At 37.4% G+C, this 26402-nt stretch overlaps 1 protein-coding gene across 48 annotated transcripts in view; it reads right to left on the bottom strand.

Moving 5' to 3' along the window:
• Positions 1-26402, bottom strand: part of RIMS1 (regulating synaptic membrane exocytosis 1) — a 327910-nt gene that overhangs the window by 210712 nt on the left and 90796 nt on the right. For 45 of the 48 annotated variants that reach the window (XM_054061002.1, XM_054060978.1, XM_054060958.1 and 42 more), the window contains exons 2-3: positions 8427-8640; positions 6824-6835 (exon numbers count right to left, since the gene is read on the bottom strand). The exons of 1 other annotated variant lie outside the window; for it this stretch is intronic. In XM_054061002.1, coding sequence (XP_053916977.1) covers positions 6824-6835; positions 8427-8640 — 226 coding nt within the window. The remainder of the gene's footprint in view (positions 1-6823; positions 6836-8426; positions 8641-26402) is intronic. 2 more of the 48 variants (XM_054060963.1, XM_054061003.1) reach the window with 1 other exon arrangement.

The following is a 26402-nucleotide window of genomic DNA, read 5'->3' as shown; positions in this document are numbered from 1 at the left end:
TAATCTTTCTGTTTGAACACTGAATTGGAAAAAAAAAAAATGTAGTGCTTGTTAGTGCTCTTTCTGAAGGATTCTGTAAAATTCTGGAATTCATTTCTCCAAAGCTGTAAGTCACAGAATTATTACCTAGTAGAACTTAAGGAGATTTTGTGTAAGCTTATGACGTATAGTTACAATGAGGAAACAAGGAACAAAAATTGCAGGAAAGAACTTTCATTCTTTCATTGTTCATCACGCAGGGTTACAGGGCCCTGAATAAGCCTTTGAACAAATCAAATAAGAGATTTTATATACAGTCATTTAGAAAAGGTTTAACTGAAAAGTTAGAGAATTGATTCTGGTTTAGCTCAAACCAGGACACATGGACACCACAAGCTGTGAGGAGCAACGTCCTCTATGTGGCCCTGCTTGAGTGATGCAGATGGACCAGATGACCCATACAGACATATATATACTATATATATCCACTACATGAGGTTAGGCAAGAGGAGGCAGAATAAAGCTCTTTTTTAAAAGCCTTATTCATCTTTGAGATCTTATCAATAATTAATTTTTCTAACAGAAGTTTTTGCAATGGAAGGAATTATTAGACTCAAAAAGTATTACTGACATTTCCTCACACACACACACAGAAAAATCTAGATAATTCCTATACTCTTTGCCTTGAATCAGTTAAATTGAAACAAAGGCACTGAAAATACAAGAGTAAAAATAGGATAACATTATAACATGTCCAGTATCCCAGCGCAGGGTATTGAAAATTGGTTTTGTTGTTTGTTTTTTTTTTTTTTTAATTTAGGGGCCCTTATACTACATAGAGGTTCCAGTATTTTTTTATGTAGGGTTTCTATAGATCACTGTTACCCAACTTACATGCAAACAGCAAAAATAGCCAGGAAGGATTCAGGAGCCCTTTGTCATGGCTGAAGAAAGAAGGCTGCAAAAGCAATTTACTTTCTTAGCCATCAACTGTAAAATCACACAAGTAGATAGCTTAAGTGTTTGGCTAACAGGTAAAGTAAACCTGGATAAACCAAGGAGCATAACCAAGTGGGTACTGATTTAATTCTGATCTAGAGCTATACAGAGAAAAACCCAGTGACTCTTCTGCAGTCCAACCAGTAGATGAAGAAGCTCTGGCCTTGTTAACTTCAGAGCGTGAAAATCAGCTGCCTGCTTCTTTTTGTGTACAAGTATTTTTGCTAGCTGGGCACTGAAAAAACAGCTCTTAAAGTCAAACATTGCTTCATCAAACTTGGCGAAGAGCAAGTTACTTTTAAGGATTTAATTAAAAAAAATAACATTTTTATTTGTTTAATGGTGAACTAACTTTCCAGAAAGAAAAGTACTGTACAGCTTACTTGAGATAGAACTCAGTTTCTTGCTGGATTTTTTTTTTTAATCTGTTTCTTATTTTATCTGCTGAAAGCAGCAGTTTTGGGGCATACAAACCCCAAATCTTTTAGGACACAGATCACGAATGCTACGGAGACAGAGAATTTATCTGCAATCACTTTGCAATTTGCTACTTCCTTCTGATGATTTTTTTTGTTGGTTCTACTGTTGTATTAGTCAATACTTACGTAAGTTAGATTTTTAATGGACAATTTGACATTAAAATTCTGTGAAAGCTATATAAAACACTCCTGACAATCCAGATATCTTGTTCTGACAATATTAACAACTTCTGTTAAAACCATCAGTACACAGCTGAATTGCAAGGCATAGATGCTCAAGTTGTTAAGGATTAAATTAGCAAGACATTATGTGAGCAAATTTTAAGCATAATTTAAAGGAACTGAATGACACCTCTAAAACATCCTCTAAAAACACCTGACATACAATTAGGGAAATGTTTCGAAGTGGTCTTTGTTTCTGAGTATAAATATAAATCACTCGCATTATGTAAAACAAAAATAATTACAGTAAAATCCTGATCAGAAGTGTGAATCTTTAGTATTTCAGCACTCATAATCAACATTACTTCCTGCAATCACATACTACTAAGTTCAGTTAAATCAGGTGTCTTTTATCCATGATGTATTTTACATCCTGATTTCCTCCCAGTCTTCCTTCATGTATATAAACAGAAAAAAGAGTAAGCAAACCGCTGTATTCTGTACAACTAACATTTCTGGAAAACATGGGAAAATGGTGACTAAACTATTTTTCATCATTCGCTCCCAATTCTTTTCACTTTAAATGTGATCAGAAATTGTAATCCTAATAAAACCTGTAGAATGGTAGACTGATTGCTAGGTGTCAATATATGGCTGAATGAGGAACGTGGATCTTCAACCTAATTCTGTCAATGTCATACAAATTTCCCTTAGTTCAATACATCCACTGCACCTCACAAAATACTTTAATTTTGATTCAAAGAAAGTGCATTTGCTCATTCAAGACTACTTTTGTAACCTAAAATGTATGTCCTTTCCTTTCAGGAGAAAGAAACAGAGACATAAGACTTCATGTATCAGGTGTTTACACATGGAAATTCATCTTTTTGCACTACCTAGCCAAATATTAGAAAAAAGTTGTACAGGAAAGATGCAAGGAAAAATGTCATTTTTCCAGGTGTTTTTTGCTCCACGAGGCTATGGTACTACTGGAGGAGGCAAAGAGCAAGCAGTGGCAGGAAGACCATTGGAGGCACCCAGCCAGGGCTCTGATCAGTCCTTGCCAAACTGCAGAGAAGCACCAGCTGGACATTTTGCTGGCTCCTCCACTGCCCTAACATCTCCAACAGTTGGAATGGAAAGAACTAACTTAAACCCATTATCATTTTAGCAATTAAAATGCTGCCATACAAAACAGAACTAGAAGGATCCAAAACAAAAGCATAGGCATTCTCTAAGGAACGGACAACACCTAGAAAACTTTATGCGAAATTAAAAGCAGGTGGTTACTCCTGCCAGCTTTTCTCTATGGTACCAACATGACTTCCTTCTGAAATCCTGTCTCGTGTAAAATCCTGTAATAATATTATGCTTTCTTTAGAAGTACATACAAACGCTCAGTGCTCACAGTCAATAGGTTGCTTCATTCCTATAACATTGCTTCTGAATACTAAGGATGTATGAAGGAAAAGACTCGTACATTTTCTGTACACCATACATCAGCCAACAGCAGGTACAGGGAGGTGATTCTGCCCCTCTAGTCCTCTCTTGCGAGACCTCATCTGGAGTATTGTGTCCAGTTCTGGAATCCTCAACATAAGAAGGAGATGGAGCTGTTGGAACGGGTCCAGAGGAGACAACGAAAATAATCAGAGGGCTGGAGCACCTCCCATACAAGGACAGGCTGAGAGAGTTGTTCAGCCTGGAGAAGAGAAGGCTCCGAGGAGATCTTCCAGTATCTGAAAGGGGCTACAGGAAAGCTGGGGAGGGACTGTTTACAAAGTGTAGTGATAGGACTAGAGGCAATGGGTATAAACTGCAGAGGGGCAGATTTACACTAGACATAAGGAAGAATTTCTTTACTATGAGGGTGGTGAGACACTGGCATAGGTTCCCCGGGGAAGCTGTGGCTGCCCCATTCCTGGAGGTGTTAAAGGTCAGGCTGGTTGGGGGCTTGGGCAGCCTGGTCTGGTGGGAGGTGTCCCTGCCCATGGCAGGGGGGTTGGAACTGGATGATCTTTAAGGTCTCTTTCCACCCAAACTACTCTGATTCTATCATTCTAAGATACTAATGACATTTATTCCTGATTCAAATAATCAAAATACGTAAATCCTCTAATCTGGCAATATTCCCATAAAATGTTGTCTACCTGCAACCATATGAAAGGACAGTAGGCTCAGGTGAGATGTATGAAAAGCTAACCAATACTCACAGACATAGAAGAACTTAAGATACATATTTGGGTATGGGTTTTGACAAATTAGAATAAAAATAATTAAAAAGTATGTGCCTTTTAAGGAATGCACCAGTCATTGCCAATTAACTTTCTAAATGCACTGAAGAATACTCACAACAAACCCAAGACGCTTCCTAACTTTCACTACAAGGAATTCATGTTTCGGGATGTTCTTTTTTATTTTAAACAAGGAGAGACCATATTAAGTTCTGCTATATATTTTTTTAGAAGTCTTTTAAATATACTTGGTACTTAACTGAAAAGGTCAAGAACCACTTCAAAGGCTTTGTCCCCAGTACTACCTAGTCCTAGTAAGGACCCAGTATATTCCCCTACGACCACAAGGAGCCACACCATGTAAATCTTTCCTAAACTTAGTAAATTTAACCTTTATATTTTTATTGTGTTATTTTTCCTTCCAGTATGTCACATAAAAAAAATTTTGCAAACCTTTACTCTACTGATTACAAAAATCTTTTTCCAAGCCTAGAGCATTTATAGCGAAGTCACAGTCACCTGGTCTTATCCAACATCCTCTTATTCTGCTGGGTCTTACATACACTGTCCTCTATTTTAAAGGTTATTCTTATTGTTTAAACTTACTGTATTTCTAGATTCAATTATAAATTTTTCTAGGTTTTGTGCCTCTATTCTCTCTTCTACAACAAACTCTTCATTTCTTTGATCATCCTTTGTACAATGTACTTTATGCCTCCATTTATCCAACATGCATAATACACGGCACGCAACATCCCAGGTGAGGCCTCATCACTACTACCGATGATCATTTCATTCTCCAGCTCTAAAGGAATCTCGAATCTAGGATTATGCTTGACTTTTCCTGGGGTTGGCACCTTGGTAACTCACACTTCACTACCCTTTCCAACTGATTCACACCTAACTTGTAGGAACTGGGTACATGGGGTTTACATTAATATAATCTGTTGTGGTACAAATTAATGTGAAAAGAATAAGGCTTATCTAAATATGTTTAAAAAATCTTGGCTAACATCAAATGCACCAGATAAAGAAGGGCTTCTCCCTATATGTAGATTAGTCAAGAATGTTGAGCCACTGAAAATAATTTTTCTATATAAATTATAACACTGTTTCTGTCTATAAAAGATGTTATTTCCTACGTATGTAGTCATATTCATTCTAAATACTCCATTGCTTTCAGAGACAGGCACTTCGAAATCAATTGTACTTTATAATAAGTTCCCCATGTTCTTCATGCAATCCTTCTTGTTCCTGTCAAGTTTCAGCTGTTAAAGATGTAGCTCAGTTTTACCACAAGGTAAAATGGATATTTTTATGTATATTAGCATGGCATTTTCTTGGCATGTGGAAGCTTGGAATTCAACACAGCGAAACCTAAACAAAGGCAAGTGCAAACAACAAGAATATATTTAATTGAACTTAGGAAAATCCAAATGAGTCAGGTATGTCTTCAGCACACGTCCTCAGAGCGCTTTAGTGGAGTGGGGTCTGTTTTCTGTATCCCAAATGACATTATTCAAAGATGAACACCTAAGCTGTCATCAAAGACACCATCTCTACTGGTATCACAGTTTTGGTGACCTATTAAAGTTTTTGTTCCAAACTGAAGTGCGAAGGATGCCTCAAGCTTAAAAGCAGGTGAAGTTCACCTGGATTGCTCTCCAAATCCTAGGTGGTTAAATAATACCAAAGTGGCACATTCAGCACTTTAAGAGCTTTCCTGTTCCTGACCCTAAAGAAGACTCTGTTGCATGTGCACTACCTTTTAACACACTCCAGTGGATGCATCAATGATGAACTACTGTACTAACAAATCAACATCAAGCAGAAACTTCTCTGTCTATCGTAAGTGATTTAGATTAATAGAATGGGAAATCATCTGGAAGTCCTGGATTATTTTAACACTTCTGTACAGAATACCCCACAAAAAACAGTGGAATGAAGCTGTAGCTTCATATTTCATAGTCATTTTTTGTAGCCACTAGAAAATAAAATAAAAAAAAAAAAAAACATGGTCTCGCAACACAAAGGCCTTAGAAAAAAACTACTACAATATGCAGGTGTGATTCATTTTCTCTGGGTGATGCACAGTTCTACATTGCAGGTTACAGCTATGCGATGATGTAAATCGGGGCATAGCACCATGTCATAGTACAACTGTAGCACCACCATCAACAACTGAAAAACTACATTGGATTGTAGAGACTCATCTCAGCTGAAATGCCAGCAAAGCTGGCAAATTCCCACTACCTAAGTCTTCAAGTTGAAATCTGGAATACCACCTTTTGCAGACCTGCCTGTGAAGATGCGGTAAGCGGGCATGCACTGTTCTGCTCAAGTAGTGAAACCCCTTCCTCCATGCACAGGGGGCAGATATGAACAGGGAACTACCCTCATCTATTTCAGATAAGGCACAGGCACTAGTGGTGAACATACCAGTGCTCAATACTAAAAGTTACATGTTGCCTGTGTATATTATCCCAAATGTAAACAAAAAAGCTAATTTCACAAGAATTTCCTGAATTTCTGCTGCAGCCAGAAGTGAAACACAGCAAACCATGTAAATCTATGTAAAATTACAATTAAAATACTAAATTAATTTCCTACAGCTGACAGAAGGACCTTTCATGCAAAAAGTAAAATTGTTAACCAAAGATATTTTTATGAAATAAAGCTCTATTACACTTTATTTCCTCCTGTACTTTTTAGCCTATTAATAATTCTCAAATCTTAACTAATTTCTTTTATTGTCCTAATTTTGACAACAGTCTTTGGGTTCCTAGCTGGGCTATCTTTGAAGCGTATGCTCAGCTAGGGCATGGGCAGGGCCTGGGTGTTAGGATTCCTGCTCTTCCCCCCACCCCTTTGGATGATTTTAAAATTTCAGTTCAGTTTTTTTACATTAATGTGTTTCCAAGTTAACTAATAACATTATAATAATAAATAATAAAAAGCATGGATTCTAACCACTTTGTCCTCCTTTGGGAAAGCATCCAAGGAAGCAGAATAAAAAGAGAAAAGAAAAAAAGAAGAGAAAAAGAATAAAATAGGCAAGTATTAATAGACAGATTTCAAAGAAATTCAATTCTAATAACTCTCTACAAAGAGACAAAAACGTAAAATTAAAAAAAAAAGGAGCTTTAAATAAATAGATGACATTACTGCATATGTAGAAAACATGTTTTCCCACCCTAACCCGCAGAGGCATAAACAATATAACAAACAAAAGGCAAGTTACAAACGAATGGATACCTTTCTATTTCTGTGACTTGAAACAGTGGGTGAAAAATAATATTCTCAGATATTTTTCTGAGTTAAGAGAAGCTTTATTATAGACACTGTAATTAATATTACAACATAACACAAACTGTATTTTCATAGACTTGCTCTAATGATACCACCTGCAGGTGATGCAATGTAGTGCATCTATCTAAATCGTATGAATGAAAATTTTTGTCCAATACAACTCTATAATTTTTTCAAATGCAAATTTAACCTCATAGACTCACGAGTATATCAAGGCTATATAAAAATTCCAAAATAAAGATGAAATGCATGTTTTTCTGAGACTTTTCTTCTTTTGGTTTACATGAAACACCAGAAGCCGTATTCAGTTGATGTTTAGTCTCAAAGGAAGTGAATAGGCTATATGCTACTTCTGTTGTGAACATGATAATCTGCTATAAAATTCAAGACCATTTTTAACTGAGTTTGCATTGATACAAAGAGCGTTTCTGCATTTTCTCTACAAAAGACTGGCACCTTAAAGCCGTATGAGAAAGTTATCACATCTCATGATAGATATCAAAACCATTCATGCAATAAAGGATATTTGTAAAATGTTTTACAACACACGATACTCCCAAATGATCAGCCAAAAATAATCACTAGATAATGGTTTTCCAAATATAGATCCCACTGCTTGTGTACAAGTAAGTATCCAGTTCCTTGTAAGGGACTGACTGAACAGAGATGTACTCGGATATGCTTCAGTTTTGTGGACATCTACATCAGCTAACTCTATGTGGATCAGAGGGAGAAAGACTAAAGAACTAAGATACCTAATCCAGATTAATCTATAGATTTACCTTTTAAATTAATTTAAAATAAATTGGTATTAACACTCTCATTGTAATAAGAAAAGTGGTTGGTTCTTTTTTTCAACAACAAAAAAATTGACTGATTTTATGTAACAGAAATCTATAAATGTATATGAAAAGCTCTATAAAGAAATCCAAAATTAAATTAGTTCAATAAAAATTATCGATGTGGAATTGTACGCAAGCAAAAGGGTTTCTTTTTTCAATTAAAAATAAGTATATTTTCTTCAAGCCACCACTCAGCAGAACTAAACACTATATATTCTTCTTTTTTTTAATTAAGTCTGTGAATTGTAAGTATCTCCACAATCTTTAAACAGATCATTGTACTTTATACACACCTCATAATGAAGTGATGAATGAAACACTTAAGTAAAATGAAGCATGAAATGCCAAACTTAAGGTGAACAATCTGCAGCGTGAAAATGTCAAGGAGGCTTTTTCTTAAGAGTACACATCAGAAGACTTACATTGTTTGATCGCAGAGAGACACGACCTCCACATCGAGCACAAAACTTGGTCCGGCAATAAGAGCATAAATGGCCACAACCATCTGCAAACTTTGTTTTATGACAGATTCCACAAGTTGGAGCATCATCCTTGTGCTCTCCCTGGTAACGGCGGGCTTCTTCCCCTATCTTTCTTACTTGTTCTTTATAGCTTTCAAATTGTTGATGCAACCTCCTGCATAGATGAGAAAAAAAATTATATAGCAAGAATAGGAGGAAATACTACTACTGTGTATTTCTTTCTTTCAGTTTATAAATCTACCTAATATTCTTGGCATGTTCACAATTATAAAAGCATCTCATAACAAATACACACTGCACCATGGAAGACTGCATAGAAGACACTAAAAGGAAAAAAAATAACAGATGTGTATTCCTGTTAAGTTCCTTCAAAGCTTGTGAGCAAATCACTTCACTTGGCCACAAATTAATCTAAATATAAAAAGATGGCAAAAAATACATAGTCTTAAACAAAAGTATCTACCATGTACAGAATAAAAGCATAAATATAATTGCCTGAGCAAATTTGCATTGCTTTTTAGTCACCATTATTAATACAGCAGATGTAACAAAAAAAAAATCAGTCTTCAGTTACAATGTCACACTTCTATTTTCAAGTCTAAATTTCTAAAACATATAACTTGAAAGTCTCAACAGGCATTCTACAATCACATTGGCCCTACAAGAATCTGAGAACAATCTTCTATGTCAAGTCTATATATTAACAATCCTCAGTATTCTCTCTTGTTAAGTATTAAAGTCTACATAAGGTTTGCTGTCCCTCATTACAGACATTTCTTCCAGCTTAGCTGTAGGAGTACAGGGAAGTATTAGCAGGTGTATAGATTCCTGAGATGAAGACTGGTCTTCAAAGAATTAGCACTTCTCCTTCAGCTGCCCCCAATAACGAACAGGCTGACACTATGCTCACTACCCGGCTAAGCATCCTGCTACCCAAAAGACCCAGTCTCTAATCACAAGCTCAGGGAAGAGCACTAAGCCCTCCAGCGCTCACTTCCCCTTCTATTAGTGAGGAATAATAATTAAATATGTAGTGATAAAATCGTCCTTATCATTATGATATGATCCCTGAGAAAAAAGAGGTTGTCCTGATGGTTTCTATGAGATCTGTTTGACAAGGATGAATTTTCAGAGGGGAATCAGCTGAAGGTCCGGGCACTTGCAAAAGGGGCAAACCACCTCCTCTCATGCTCGTGGCTGCAAGCTGTTGCTGGTACTTAGGCACTGCTTTTGACACTCTCTAGGTCCTCCTCAGTGAGCCAATCCACAGACCTGAACCAACAGAAAATGAATTCTCAAAAAAAAAAAAAAAAATTGTTTTCCCATCATTTTGCTTCCTGAATCCCTCTGCTCTGAGCAAGGCAGACGAGACCTGCGAGGAAGGTAGGACATGAGATCCTGAAGCCAGAAATGAAAAGGACCAGTGGACAACAGGATCACTCTTTTTGCAGCAATGAGCTCAGCTGTCATGTGAAACCCCATTCTGAAGCTTAATTAAAAGGGTCATAGTTAACTCTGTCAACTATCTTACTGTTCATCAAATCATACGAGAAAGAAAAATTTCTGTATGTGCACCAGGATAACACCGCAACTTCTGACCTTTATTTTCATGAGCTTGACCAAGGATTTCAGACAGCCTAAGTGGGAGGGCACAGTAGGGCACATTTAACAACTCAATTTTTTCACCAGGCTAAGTGGAACCTACAGGCTCTTCACCCACTTTTTCAGATGTTACCTCAAATCTATATCTCCAGGGATAACATTAAAAAAACATGAATAGATAAATAGAATATTAATAGAAATGGGGAATCTTGAGTTTAACAAATAATTACAGCAGATGTATTGTCAACAGAGGTCTTGATATCCTTCATCTCCACCTGCTCTAAGCTACCTAATCACTTAATTACCATTGAGACTCACACCATCTAACCAATGTATTTCTAGTGAGACAATTCCATGTTTCTATGCTATTTTATTTGTGTGTGTGTGGTGAACTCCTTTTGGCTTTTAAGATATAAGTAATCAGTGCTATTTGTATGAAATAGCTGTTTTGGTGAAGTAGATATTATTACTTTAAGATAATATTCAGGCCTAGAAAATGATAATTCAATTTAATTAAGAGGAATTGTGGTAAAATATACATATTCCATTTGGACGGTAATATAACTGCTTGTAACTGCATCAATCAACCAATTCCCACACTACAAACAGTGCTTCCTATGGTCAGATTCTAGTGAATGAACACACAGCAACAGCAAAAGCTAAGAAACCAAACAATCTATTATCCCTTACTAGAAATGTGATGCATTACATTTGATGCTTTATGCTAATGAAAAAAAATGGCAGAAATAGCAAAAGGGTTTTTTTTGTTTTATTTTTTACTAACCGGCTTAAAAAAACCATGCAGTATTGAGTAAGATGAGGAAAGTGGGTCAAAAGAATTAGGAAAGATACTGGAGAAACATAATACTTTTGGCCACATTATTGGATTACAGATATGATTTAACTTATCTTACACAAGTACTCATTTATAATGCATAAAAATAACTGAAGACATTCAGGAATTTGTACAATAACCAGCTTAAAAATATAATTAAATAATAGAGACGCTGTAGGTAAATTTCTCATTACATCAAATAGTCTATTGAAAAACTGAACCACGGAAACTAAATTCAGGTCTTCTTCACTACAGCAAGGCTAAAGAGACCTATGTCTCTCTAGTAGCATGGAAAGGGAAGGTAACAGCCAGCACTGCACCTCTTCCTCTTCTTTTCCAATTGGACAGTCTACATCTGATTTTTTTTTTTATGAAGCTTACAAAGTGTATTGCTACAATGATGTTTCACTCTTCTGTGTGCACCAAGACGTAGATGTTTCCTGCCCATGGCAGGGGGGTTAGAACTAGATGATCTTTAAGGTCTCTTCCAACTCACCCCATTCTATGATTCTGTGAATGTACTAACAATTTCGTAGAATGCAAAGCAAGAGGAGATTTCATTTATTTATAATATGTAGCATTTATTTACAGATTTCTTATTTTCTGCATCAGTGTAAATCAGCTTCTTCCCATGAGGGGTTCGAAACCAAGCGCTTATCTTGCATTTAATATACAGCAGGAGTGAAACGGGAGAAAACGGTTGCAGAATGCAACCAGCCCATGGCAGGTCTCCTTCAATTATTCCTTTTGCAAGGTTTGAACCATCTTTCTCACCTTTCTGAAGAATGAGGGGATCTCTGTATCTCTGGCTATTCTATAATGGTGGCAGCAAATCCAACAGTTTAGCCTTACACAATAGTAATATTTGCCATGTACAGAAGTATATTAAGTATTCTCTGGAGCAAGAACTAAAATACAGATGGGTATTTTTCAAATTTGCACCTTAACTTCTCAACTAAAAAGTACATTTTCATCACACGCAAGGAAAATTTAAGTCTCTTAAATACACCTCAGTGTAAACAAGAACCTAAATGTTACATTAAAGACTTCATAACAGCTTGTAACATAAGGGCTTGGAGACCTCCAACAGGAAGCAACAAGGCTAACTATGTAAGAGAAATATGTATATGTATTTGTACATATGAAAATGTACATATATCTACACCATTTTTCATCATGCACCCAAAATTCAGCTAGTTCTACTACTGAGGTCATAGCGTAGCCAGAAAGGGGAGGTTTCCTCTCCCACTCAGCCTCCAAAGGTGGGAAAAACCCAAACAAAGTATTAGAATAAATACACAGAGGAAAACATTCCAGCACTTAAACCTGGACATATATGTCATAAAAAAGTTTCATAGAAACGTTCCTTCCAAAGCGAGAAATACAAGAGGCAGAAGGTGGCCAGAAGGAGCAACACACTGCAAGTGTACTCTTCTTACAGTCTTCATGCACATGAGGACAAAAGTATGAAATCTAATTAATTCAGATTTTATACTACCTAATAATAAACATTAAAATCACCTTCCAGATGTGTTCTGTAACAACACAGTAACAAATACAGCAAAATTCAGTATTTAGTTTTTAAATGCTGACCAAAAAAAAAAATCTACTAAATACTCTTCTTATTAAAATTAATATTACTGTTTGAAATAGGTATCTTAAATGAATTTTATTGAACCTACATTTTACAGCAGAAGAAGAGAATCTTAACTACTAATAGTACCATTTTATTGTCATTGTCATTTGTTTGGGGTTTTTGAGGTGGTGACTTTAGCAGAAAGTACATAAAAGCTACTGAACATTATTGTTAGTCAGTTTAAATGTCCTTTGATGAGAAACTGCAAAATAATCTCACTCAAAAGAAAATGTATTCATTTATCTGTTCCTTAAAATTTGATCCTTTAATCCACAAAATCTTTCAGCTGCTGTTGCATGAGAAAATAAGTAAGAACTGTTAGGAGACAAAATTTTAACTCATTAGAAAAGCATTCCTCCAAGTGTAGATGTAAGAAAACATTAAAATTCTCGTAAGTTTATATGTTTTACATATTTAATACTGTTTCATTGATATCATTAATATTTAAGTATTTACATTTTAATGTTGCTGGTGCGCTTGCATATGTATGCTCTGTCTGCACAGATTTTCTAAAAATGCCAAGGATTTGGGTCACCTTTATGCTCAGTGACTTTTTAAATGATTTTTACATGTAGCATTTTTACTTACTCAAAAATCCAGCAGATGGCGCTACAGATTGCATTTTCACTCTCCCAGTTCCAACTCAAATATTTGATTCACTCTTGGAACCATCACGGCCTGATTTACCATCATCATAATACTATGCCCTGTCCTGAGCTCATGTTAGCAGGCAAAGTGCCACCTTCTAAGTGGCACAGCCTTAAGTAACTATCCAGCAGGTGCTGGATGGATGAAAAAAAAGATTAGTAAAATCCAGTACTTTGCCCGGTTTACCCATGCCACACAAACACATAAACACACGGAACAATTTTTTTTCATAAAAATAGGGGAGACTTTTACCAAGTTCTGTTCTTAGCACTCTTTTTTATGGTAAATAGAACAGACACAAAAAAAAATTTCAAGAATGCAGACGCAGATTTGTTTCCACTCGGTTTCTTCTGCTGTGAGCGTACAAAAGACTTCGTTGACATGATGGTAGGATAACATATTTGGACAAGACAGCAAGACTTCTAGTGCTGCTGGATATTTATGATGACCATGAAGGCAATGGCTATATCTAAAAATCTATAGACAAAGAGCTTCCTTTATGCTGAAAACCATTGTTCAGCAGCTCCATAAAGCTGGAAATACCTCAGTCTCACCAGGCGTCTGGCTGCCCTACCAGAGCTGTGGGTACTCATCTCCCACAGGTGTTCCCAAAGAGAGCAGCATGGCATAGCCTGGTTTCCCCCTCAGCCCCACTAGGATCTTAGCTGGGAAAAGCTGTCAACTTGCGATGGGTTAACACAACAAAGCCTAGACAGGCAGCCTTAGAAAGCTGCTATGGATAGTTCCGTCTGAATAAAGGGAAACGGGGAGCTTAGGGGGAATCTAGCACCTGTTGACTAGGAGAACATCTGAAGTTCAGTGAAGAAGTCTAGATATACTTGCTGGTTACTTCATGCATCTTCACATCACTTATAAATCTGTTATTAAAATTTATACCTTGAGCACAAGTAGAAAAAAGTAAGATTGAATAGTAAAGAAACGTATTTAACTTTGCCAGCTTTCAAGTGCTTGATGGAGCAACATTCAAGTGTTAGCATATTCAAAGTTCAGAGTATTTCTGAATGTTTCGGCTGTGCTGCTTTTTAGCACAGATCATACCTGGTTTGGTTGTTTTGTGAAGATCAAATTACTGCTGAATATACTCACATTGCAAAATTTTGTACTTCTGAGTGAATCTGGTTGTTATGTTAATATTCCTTCACTACTACCATTGCTGTACCTTTTAATTCAGCGTGAACCGTCGCTTTAGGAGTGGAGTATAATATTTGTAAAAACACAAAACACTCACTGAAGGCAAGCCAGGCATGGATCTGTGTAAGCAGAATCTCAGATTTTACCTGGCCCGAAGGTTTCCTCATTCTCCCCTCTTTGTCCAGCACACAGCTATGAATCATCTCTACTCCTCTCTCTTTTGGTCTTCACCTGCCACCCATGATAGTTTTCGCTTCACCAGCAATCACTTGAATCACTTGAATCCTGCTGGACATCAGCCCTTTCTCCTCCACATGCCAAGATCTCTTCTTCTTCCTTGATTCATTGGTGCAAACACAAATTTGGCCATGCTTGTAACTCACAGGTCTGTTTCTCCATCTCATGTTTGTCTTCTGTCCAAACCAAAACGTTCAGCCATAGATCACCATCTCTCAATACGGATGACCTGTACGTCAAACTCCATAAACTGAAACAGACATCTCCTTGTACCTCCAGCAAACCTTAACTATACCTCCATTCTGCTTGCCACTTGGAATCAATACCTGCACTGCATTCACACCTATTTAGACACCTTCGCTTCAAAATGCTATATAAGCCATGGAGACTGATTTTGCAAATTAAATAAAAAGAAAAACCCTGAAGTTTAGCTAATTTTATATCCCTCTAGATTAAACATTCAGCTGTCAGCAGCTCATCCCTCAATTCCTTTTCTCACCAGTACAAGCCTGTCTTGCTGCTCAGTCTAATCGCACTCCTGCAACAAACACAATTTAATTTATTTTACCTCTCTCTTTGTATTCCTTCGATGAGCCCCTTTTCTACTGCATAAAACATAAATGGCTTATCTTCACCTTCAAAGACTTTCACAGCCAATTTCCACCTTGCCTACCAATTTTCATTCAGGACTGAGATGCTTCGGCTCAAGTTAAACTTTTAAGCAAGCATCTTTGTGGTCTTCCCCTTGTTGCCCCTAACATGGGATTACTAGCAACACCATCATCCCATTATCCTCTTTCAAACTCTCCTTACTTGATGCCTAAATAGATCTGGACAAAAATTAGGTTACTGGTATGTTAAAACTTTTCCTTATCAGGCCAGACAATATCTGCTCCTATTATTTTATTATTTGCTTAATACTTACAATGCAGCCTGCCCCTGTGGCAAAGGCTGCCTTTTTACTACATCTGTAAAAACCCTCACTCAGAAGGGTTATAGTTCATGACAAGTGCTTTCAGGCAATATAGTAATACAGATCTCCCAGTATGATTCAGAAATTCATGAAGTTACTTCTTTGAATCATTTTATGACTCTAGTCATTCGCTTTTTAGTTTTTGACCTTCAGGCAATATACTCATGCTTTTTCCCATGTTCATGAGGGATTTTAACAAATGTTGGTATTTTCCTATATGCCCATGATGCTAGGGACCAGGAGCAGCACAACCATAAAGCATTTCATTATAAGAATCGTGACAAAGTTCAGACTTGGTCAAGCTGAAGGTTTCACTTACAGTCCTCACATAGAATCATAGAATCAGGTTGGAAAGGACCCACTGGATCATCGAGTCCAACTATTACTTACACTCCCTTAAACCATGTCCCTCAGCACTTCATCCACCCGTTCCTTAAACACCTCCAGGGAAGGTGACTCGACCACCTCCCTGGGCAGCCTCTGCCAGTGCCCAATGACTTTCTGTGAAGAATTTTTTTCTGATATCCAGCCTGACCCTCCCCTGGCGGAGCTTGAGGCCATTCCCCCTTGTCCTGTCCCCTGTCACTTGGGAGAAGAGGCCAGCTCCCTCCTCTCCACAACCTCCTTTCAGGTAGTTGTAGAGAGTAATGAGGTCTCCCAGAGTAATAAGGTCTCCCAACATAAGAGTTTCTACCTGTCCACAGCCACTAGAATTAAAAGTTCACATGTAACAGATATTTTTACCCTTTAACTTATTATCTTAATTCCAGTCCCTCATGTAATCTCTTATCGAGTGTATACTACCTGTCAGCATCCTAACAAGACTGTAAAGGCTAATGTAAAAAAGTCCCACGCCTCGGTTAGAAAGTCCTCCTCCTCATCGCATCGGAGCAGAGGGCACCAGCAAAGCAGCACGGACTGCAGCTTTACTCATGGGGCTCTTATCTGGTGCCTTTCCTCCAGCAGTTAACAGTCATTTGCAAGCTAACATTTTACTAAGGGCAGGTTTTCTGCAAGCATATAAACGAGCTCATTAAATGACCTGCATAAAATGTCATTTTTCAGCTACCTGGAAGTTTCCTAATGTAGATTACTGGAAAACTTTATTTTTGTATACTTTTGTTTGTTTTTTAAAAATAACCGCAGCCCACAAGCAGGCTTCCTCCTTACACAACTGAAGAACCGCGAGTCAGACGTGCAATATCTACAACAAGGAATTTACATTCCAGCTTCCCATAGTTCCTCCCAAATGACCGTTACCCTTTGTGAGGTATAAAAGAGAAAGCAGATAAGTAGGCAAACAACACATGACAGTACTAAAAAAGGCATAGCTGAGGAATTCAGAAAGAAACTTTGTATTGTATTAAAGTGCACTTACACTCTGATATATTTAGCACTGAAGGAATCAATGCCTTCTGCAGAAAAAAAAAATTAATTTCAAGGGATAGTTGTTAATTTGTTTAAAATCAACTGGGTTTTTATATTTTTTTTTTAATCTGAGTTCATAAAAATATGAAAACAGATACTGCTGCTAAAAAGATCTTCCGTTCTCCTCAGGGGACTATTTCCACTACCTTAAGTAAGAGTACATCTCCTATGCTTTAGTGTAGCTGTGTGCAGAAAAGCTTATGTTCCAAACGTTAACATTATTTTTCATTAAGATTGTTTCAGTAGCAGTAGGAGGAGTTTCATGGGTTACACGCTGGGATCTGGAAGCACATTCTCCTAGGGCAAGGAATGAGCCTTATCTATGATGTCCACAAAAGCAAGGGGAAAGAACTCTAGGTCACAGAACAAGCATGGAAAACTCTGAAAGGCAACACAAATCCAGAATACAAGAAAAATAGATGAAAGATATGATCCATCCCTGCAAGGTGGAGAGGAAACTGTAAGTGACTTAAGTAAACACCAGGGTAGAAGAGGCTCCAGCTGACTGTCTCAGAGAATGAGAACCTTGTCAGAAGAGGTCATACCCACAGAAGCCCAGCATTTTAGACCAGCCACAAGATTAGGTTTCACATAAAGCCCCTCAAGTAAGCCTGTGATGTAAGTACAAACAAACAGTTAGTATTAAGGATTCTGACAATGTTAATGAATTAAAAGCATAGAAATAGGATGGTGAGTGGTAACTGGTGGCAAGGAGCTACTCACTCTCCTATCTCCTATGGCCAGGAAAAGGATATAGCTCCACTAATCTATTAATAACAATTTTTAGTATTATCCAACTAAATTTTTAATTACACTGACCACAAATAATTACATTCCACAAATTTGGTGACACAAGGCTTTATATAATATGAAGTCTCATCAGGTGAGTGAGCTTCCAGATAGTTGCACATCAAAATAGTATTCATAAACATTTGTCCCTAACCCCATTGGAAAGAGCTGTTTTAAAAACTGCAAGCAACAACCACAGTCCTCAGTGGTTTCTTCACTAACGTTTTAACATCAAATTAAAAAAAAACTTTCTTTTTTGAAAATGAGGAAATGACAAGTTGTGGTACAATACACATTCATTACCTTTGGTATCCTGGAAAGCCTCTAACACGCAGACCCTCTATGCCTTAGGGCAGCAACTGAGTCAGCACCACACTGCAGAAACCATGCCGTATTTGCTAAATGTTCAACCCTTCTACCTCTTTTACCACTCTATTTTATCTATAGCATCTGCCCTTCCAGCTATTGTTTGAATTTCACTTACTCATCATCAGTCCCACGGGTTAGACTCTTCTCTCATCCCACTACCACCAGCTTCCCAGGCAAGCAGACTCCTGTGCCCTAATGCAGTCAACTAAGAGCTTTGCAAGAACAACACATAACAGATACATAAAGGTACATGAAGCGTTACTACACAGACAGGAGGAGACATATCTCTGCCCACTTGCCTTATACTTTTATGCTTCCCTGGGCAGCCCCAATAGGCGACTTCTGGTTCTCTACCATTGACATGACCTAAGGAAAGGGGATGGAGCTAAACACTGTCACCACCATCACAAAACCGGGGAAAAAATCATGGGAGTCAAAGAGAAAAAAAAACCAAACCAAAACATACAACCACCAGATAGAAAGTGCTAAGAGAAAAAAAACTCAACTGTAAAAATAGTTAATTGTAGGGGACACCAAGCACAGCACTGCAAAGAATTCCACAGAGTTGGCAGTCCACTCAGAAATTATTGTGTATAGAGACATAGTAGGGTGATGGAGGCCCCAAAGTCACCAGGATCCTCTTTGTCAGTCTTCCTTCTCCCAATGCTGAACACGGACAGTATCATGAGAGCCAACAGAAGAGTGGTGAGAACACCCAACAACGTGTCAACACCTTGTCCTTTGGTCTTAACCAGTACGGTCTTTTTTTATGTACTTCTCATCTCTGCAATACCTCACCAGTATCACTCATCTCATATAACCATCAAAGCTCTGCTGCAGTTTCCCATTTAATTTCTTCAGCACCCAGCTCTCCAAATACAGACAATGTCGCAGGAGAGGGGGTGGTTGGCTCTGAAGGTTTGCTACCAGCTCCAAGTGACAGAGTTCAAGAAGTTTCATGAGTTCATACCTGTACGACTGTTAGCTGCCTGAAGTGTACTGAGCACAACCACTTACATTATGAAAACGTCCTTATGTTACAGTCTCTCTCTTACTGAATTGTTAAAAGAAGCATTCAGAGTCAAATATTATTTACTTAATAAACACAGGATCTATGAAGATATTCATCTTTATAAACATTGCTCTAACTACTCATGCACCAAAACTCTACTAGTAAATGAATGTATTATTTTATTTACAGCATTCATGCAATACACGTTGCAGTAAAACCAGCCGTAAAAAACAACAGACAGAAACACTCATGCAACCACACAGTCAATCAGTCCAGGAAACTGAGTAGGGTTAGACACAAACAGAATTAAAAAAAAATCTGAGCCCACTCAGTTGTGTTAATGCTTACAGATTAAAAAAAATAAATATACACACACACAATGAAGCAGCAGAATCGAAAGGTGAGGAAGAGTGTGGTAAAGCCATTTGCTGCAGCAGAAGTACTAGCTTAAGCCAGTCTTGCAACTGCACTGCCAAAACCAAACATTTTAAGGAATAAAGTCCTAGCATTTTTCAAGGTGCAAACTTAATATTGTTATTTTGTATTACAAATACAATATTTATGTATTTGACTTTAACTGAGATGTGCCTCTTGGAAAAAAAAGGCTTTTCTTACTGCAAAACAAAATAACAAGATTTGTCACAAAGTTTGTTTTAAAGTGAACTTCAGTTCTCTAAAATCTGTCAGATCAACAGTTTCTGTAAGATACGCTGTAAAGAGACCTGAGGAATCTTCCCCTACCTTCTGTCTGACCACATTATCAAACCACAATAGGGAGACCATCTTCCAGCATCTCTGCAATTCCCAATACACTTACAATTCAGCTATTGCTAAACTGGGAAGTCATGTAAAAGTCATCTCTTCTTGCCCCAATTATTTCAGAGATAAATATCTATTCATATATATTAAAAAAAAAGTATTTAAATAAGTGTTAGACAAGACTTACTTAAATATATGAAATCAAGGCTTACTCTGACACCAAGAGAAGATCTACAAAAATATTAAAGGCAGTTAACTAAGGTTATTTTTCCTTTTTCTTTCACTGAAATATTTTCATTCTCTCCGCTTCACTGTAACAGATGAACTGTTTTAGTACAGGTGTACGGCAGAAAGCAAAGATCCCAAAACCAACCCTGCCATGCAAGTATCATTTGCAAAATTACAAGTCATGTCCTTTTACATTACTGCATTTGCAGATACAAGTAATTTGGTATACGACATCACTTATTAAAAAAAAAACAAGCCCTGAATATATTAGACACAAGCTTCTTTTATAAAATTTTCTGAAAATGACTGCTGGAAAGTTCCTTAAAGAAAGTTTCATTAAGATGCAAAGGGAAATCAATTGCTGTGTTCCCCAGCCAAATCAACAGCTCTGGATTTTCTCAGAGCAACATGAAACAACATCATTCATAAAATAACTGTGCTTCAACATGCCCGAAAATCAAGAGCACTGATTAGCAGCTAAGAAAGCAACGACCTCTAACGAGTACCAAATCTCTCCAGGAATTTTTTGTTGCTGATGCCAAGTCACACTGAACCAAGAACTGCTATACAGTGGGGAAAGAATAACTCGAAGTACTAAGCAAATGTAACCAGCTTAAAAATAGGTATAAACACCGTGCTACCTAATCCTGGGTGTGATTTAGGTTTGTTTTTTTCTTTATTGTTGCTTTGCTACCTAATATGCCAGAAGTTTCCTTCTCTAGTGTTATGACAACCACAAAAAGTGGAACATCTCAGGTAACTGGATCATGGTTTTCCTTATCTAAAGTCTTCATTTTTCTCATTTACCTAATATTTACTGAATCTAACAAAGCACTATGCTCTCTTCCACATGTAGTATAAAACACAGACAAAACGTGTCTCCTGAATGAGCTGACATGGGCCAGCGCGTGCTGGCATAATAATGCTTTCATGTCACTACTTCACTGAAAGAAACACAAAATTATCCTTGGAGCAGTAGTCTCTAAGCACCATAGGAAATTTCTCCAGTAAAATACTGTTTTGTGAAGTGGCTTTGCCAGCAAATGTCCTTTAAAATACTTGAAATCAATGAGTAAGGAATAACTTGATTTATTTTCGCTTCAAAAGCATCTTCTTCATTTTATTATGGAATACAAATATCATTTATTTAAGCTAAACTTCACCAAAATCATATTTCTGTGAACGAACAAAACCTAATCTATTTTCACAGTGAATCAAAAGAGAATTAAATGGTGCTCTCTTCAATTTATTGAATTAATTTATTGAATCAAATAATATGCTACCGTAGGAGTGGGTTTGTTTGTAAAGATGGTCATCACATCATAACCAACCAGGCATAAAATTGCAAATAACTGAAAGACACATAACACAAGGTGCAAAAAGCCTGAAAGGGTGTATGGTCTGTTTACAGTAGAAAACCTCCATTTAAGGATTGGAGAGAGAAAAAAAAAAAAAAAGGTGAGTTAAAATCTTAAGGAAGAGGTTTTAGAAGTAAGGCACAAATTTGCACCTACACAAACTCACAAACACAGGTACCAGTATTTAGCTCTCTTACTCTGAATACAGAACTACTAACCAGCAGATATATTAATGAAGCAGTGCATGAAAGAGAGAGAAAATAAAAGAGAAGCCCATTTATTCAGCTGAATAATATTAATTAGTAGCATCGCTAAGTTCAGCTGGATGAATCACATCACCCAGGCAGAATTTGTTCTGATCAACCAAGCTACCTACAACAGAGGCAACCCAAGCCAGTGAAGAGCAGAACAACTGCCCAAGAGATGGGACCACAAAAAGTCTTAAGAGATTGGCTACAGTTTATTGGCAATTGGTCATGTACAGACTTGAACTTCTAAGCTGTTAAGCCAGTTTGGAAACCCCCATGCACAGCAATATCCAGGGAAGCTGGCAGAAGACAACCACATAATTATATGGCTTTGCTATGGGTACACAACTGTGAATTGCTGTTGTTCTCCGTCTCCGCCAAGAAGCCATAGGAGAGAGAGGCTTATGAGCACAACTTCTAAAATTTAAGCTTATGAACACCTGGCAAGTCAAGATTTTTGCATTGTAAATTACCACTGAATGAAAAACTCATCCTGTCTAATACCCCAAATGCTGCTACAGACTCCTCTACCCTTAATTCAGTGATACAGCAATTTTTCATTGTTTCTGTTCTCCTGCCCCCAAAGTTCAATTAAGTCATGACAGTTGGTGAAGTTCTTTCTTTGGTGTCAATATGACGAGAGAGTGAAATGCTGGATTAAAATGGCATCAGCCATCACTAATGCCAACACTTGCGAATCTTAATGTATTTTATCTGTCAAACCACTTTCGAAAACAGTTACTTAGTGCAACCCTAATAAAGTTGCTATTAGCAGCTAGGGTAAAAATAGACCCTGCTGTACTCTGTGAGTATTGTTTTCGGTACAATCATGAAGTGGGAAAAGATGCTTCAGCACATCACGTCTGCTACTAACAGTGCATTGCATAAAAGCAGAAAAAAAAAAAGTGCCCAATGCTGCAGTATATCTCTTCGGTCATGCGGCACCTGTTAAAAAGTTCGGAAAGTTGAGAGGTGTAGGTACTGGTTCAACATAACAGGAAATTACTTTGGAGCAGTGTTTATTAAAACAGCTTTCTGAAACAGTCTTTCTCACACATGCATTTGAAAAAAAAAAATCTGAGTATTTTTGGCATCCAATGTGTTAAACAGATGATAGGTATCAGATGGCAGTGCAGGGTGAGCAGCAAAAATATGACAAAGCACAGTGGTCTGTAAACAGAGCAAAGCTACTGAAATTCTAACAACCATATGGTGGTAACAAACAGGACACGTGCAAAACAGGAAAAGATCTCACAGTGAGGGGTGTGATAGCAGCCAGCAAGATGCAGAACTGAAAAAAAATTACAATAGGGCTGCAAGCTCCATAGTGATAACGTTTCAAATTAATTATATTCAGCTGAGGCTCAGTGTGTACAGTATGTCTTCTACCTAAAAATAATTTAACAGCCTCGCTGAGAGCATCTCTAATTTATCATCCTGTTCACTTTCCTTTATAATATCCATATTACAAGTAACAAAAAAGACTCTCACACCTATTTTAAATATACCATCAAAGTGCTTGAACACAAGATAACGATTAAGCTTGTCTCCAGCATTATTTCTCTTCATTCTCCTGGATGCCAAAGTAAACACAAATGAAAAGCATATGGCATTTTAGTGAATTAGAAAATTAGAAAAGGAGACCATTAACTCATTTTATTTTATGCTTTAAGCACTGCACGCAGTAAAATTAAAAATTTCAAGCCTTTTTATATTTGTGATTTATTTTAATTCTTTCTTTTAATGTACTCTGCTGAAGTTAAATGTTCTCGAGAATATTATTTGTGAAAGAAAACCCATAGCCTGCTCTCTACATTTTTATTACCTTTTTTCCCCAAAATATGACTGTTCATAACTGTTTTAGGAAAATTGTCTTGAGCTTGAAATTATTCTCAGTAGAAAAATGGAGTCTTTTTTATGGCGAGCATCCTTGCTTCTTGATGCTTACTGAGACTGTATAAGCCAAGAATTAAATCAGTGCTAACAAAGAATTTTTCCACAAAACTCTCTTATCTGATTAAGTTGTTGAATAGAAAGTACGAGCCCAAAATTACTAAAATCTATTCTTCCTTTGATCTAAACCTCCACAGCAAGGTCTATAGAAAACCATGACATCCAATTTCAGGTTTTCTTCTCCTTTCCTTCCTGCTTTCTATCAAGAGTATGATTAATTCCCAAGCTTTTTATTTATGCCCAGACTCTTTCAAAAAGACATTCCCATAAAGAAATCTAGTCCACATAGTTCAGTACTTATAATATATCAAAACATGGATTTTATCCCTGTAATAACACATATTGGAAAATTGTCGTACAATGCAGCACAAGAACACCAAGACAGATGCTTCAGAAGCCACATGCTCGTTAATCACATCTAGTAGACCCAATGGGATTCTCTGCCGAAGAACCACACTAGTCATAGGTATGATTTTAAGAGAAGAAAAGCTTCTGCCAACCCATTTCCCATTTAATTCTTGACAGGAAACCCCTAGGGCTCGTTTTAAACCAATAATACCTTAAATAACAGGAGTGAGCGTCCTTTGGGAAACACTGCACAAAGTCTACTAACCTGTTTTATGATTCTGCCTGTGACTCTGAAATACCCATAAATTTGGCAGGGAGACGTTTCTCAAAAGGTTTTCCTTGGTTAATATTTTTTCTGCTGTTCTACAGTGGTTCTGACAACAGCCCATTACACGGCACACACTCACAGAGGTTTAGGCTCCCTGCCCATTTCTGACTGCCACAAGAGTCCACAGGCTGCTGAGCCATCACATGCATTAATGTCAGCCCTACAGAAAATTTGGTCCAGTGGCCACAGAAGGCTCTGGGCACAAATCTGACACTCCAGTGTACCTGTGTCTGTAGAAAAAACACCAATAATTTTTCAAACGACCAAGTCACAATTTGTTCCAGAATACCTGGATCTAACCATAACACTGGTCTCCTACCTATTCTCTAGGAGAAACAGGTATTTCATTCCCCTTGGCTAGCCCTTCAGAGAGCTAAAAGCTGCAAGCCTCTAGCTCCTGTCATAGCTCAGTGTTTTCTAAACGTAGATATCCAGATGGATCTACATATAAAGGAAGAATATAATTCTTTTACACTGGAATCTCTTACTGCTTTAGCCATCAGCTTCTGCTAAGCACATTTCTTGTGGTTCTACGATCACTGCCTTGTCCTGCTGCCAAATTCACAGATTTTTCACAACCACACAGAACAGTTGTAGAAAGGACTGCTACTTTGTAGTGTTGTTCTGTGCTGTTTTTTAAAAGGCACTCCTTCCCTTTACTTGGGGTACATGATATAAGAACCAAAGCTATGTGTCAAGTGTGATTAAGTGACATTTTTATCCTGCACATTGTACAATATTCTCTAAAAGCTGAACAGAACAATGAAGACTGAAGCTGTATGGGTACCTAGAGTGAGATACTTCAAAATACAAGATGAAGATTTCTTAGCATCTCTTTCAATCCAAATGGAACAACTGAAAATTTCTTTCTGTCAGCTATAATCTGAACAGCCACTAGTGCACTTCTGAAGTAGAAGCAAAAATCTGGAGGCTTTAAGAAAATTCCTGGAGCTGGCCAACAGTAAAAATACTGAGACTTTTTCTCTGTTTCAAAGAAAATCACCTACCAAGCCATCTATGCATTGTACTATGCTTTAGCGTAAAGCCAGAACAGCAAAGAGGTGAGCTAGACCCAGTACACTGACATTATCCCTCTGTCACTGATGTGGCCTCGTATTCTGCCAGCTTCCCAAAAAGTAGTTAGTTAGGTAAAATTTGCTAGACAAATTTGTTGCATTGAATGATGGCAACAAATCTGGCTTGCTTGATATGAAGGCAGTACTTTTCATTCTTGAAAACATACAAGGTGGCAGCAACTCTCACCTGTTCCTCCTCATCTTAATGAACAATCAAGATTATCAAGATAGTATCCTGGTACATCCAATATTATGTGTGTATTCAAAAAAAACCAGAGAAACCATCCTGCTAGGATTGCAGTCTCTTTCTTACCCTTTAGGAGGACCTGAGCTAGAATATCACACGCCTAAGGACAGACAACATTTTTTTTTCTTCTCTGATGAGGACTGAAATGCAGGATGGCTTTTATTTTTTATAGTAGATTGCATGCCTGTGCTTACTGCCGTTGCTACTGTCATTTATTTATGTCACAGATCATTACAAGACTAATCTATATGTGAGGAAAACTGGAAGGAAGTAGAGCATTAGGAACACAAATGATAGCGTCCTGAGGTAAGAAGTTTGAACCAAAATCTGCTAGGTATCCTGTCTAATGTCATTTTGTTAAGTCAAGTCACCCAGGGGATAATTTGGTGTTTCATGCAGATCCTTCAGCCTAACTACGATGCTGTTAGGAGAATAGGAAGACTACTATTTTAGACTGGAGAAGTGTGGGAGCACAGCTTTACACACTTTGTATCAGTACCTAGTTGATTACCAGGGAGTTAACAATCAGTGGTATGAACAACTGATGAGTGAGTAACACTGGTAACAACCATTATATTGGAAATATTATAAGCACATACAATGAAGTATATTAAGGCAGTAAATCTAGGTAAGTTGTCTTTACTACAGCATAAAACATGTCAATTAGTTCCTTTAGGAAACCTGCTCCTG

The sequence above is a fragment of the Cuculus canorus genome, chromosome 3, assembly GCF_017976375.1.
Source record: "Cuculus canorus isolate bCucCan1 chromosome 3, bCucCan1.pri, whole genome shotgun sequence".
NCBI lineage: Eukaryota > Metazoa > Chordata > Aves > Cuculiformes > Cuculidae > Cuculus > Cuculus canorus.
Note: the sequence above shows the minus strand (reverse complement) of the source record. Positions and strands in the feature narration are given on the sequence as shown.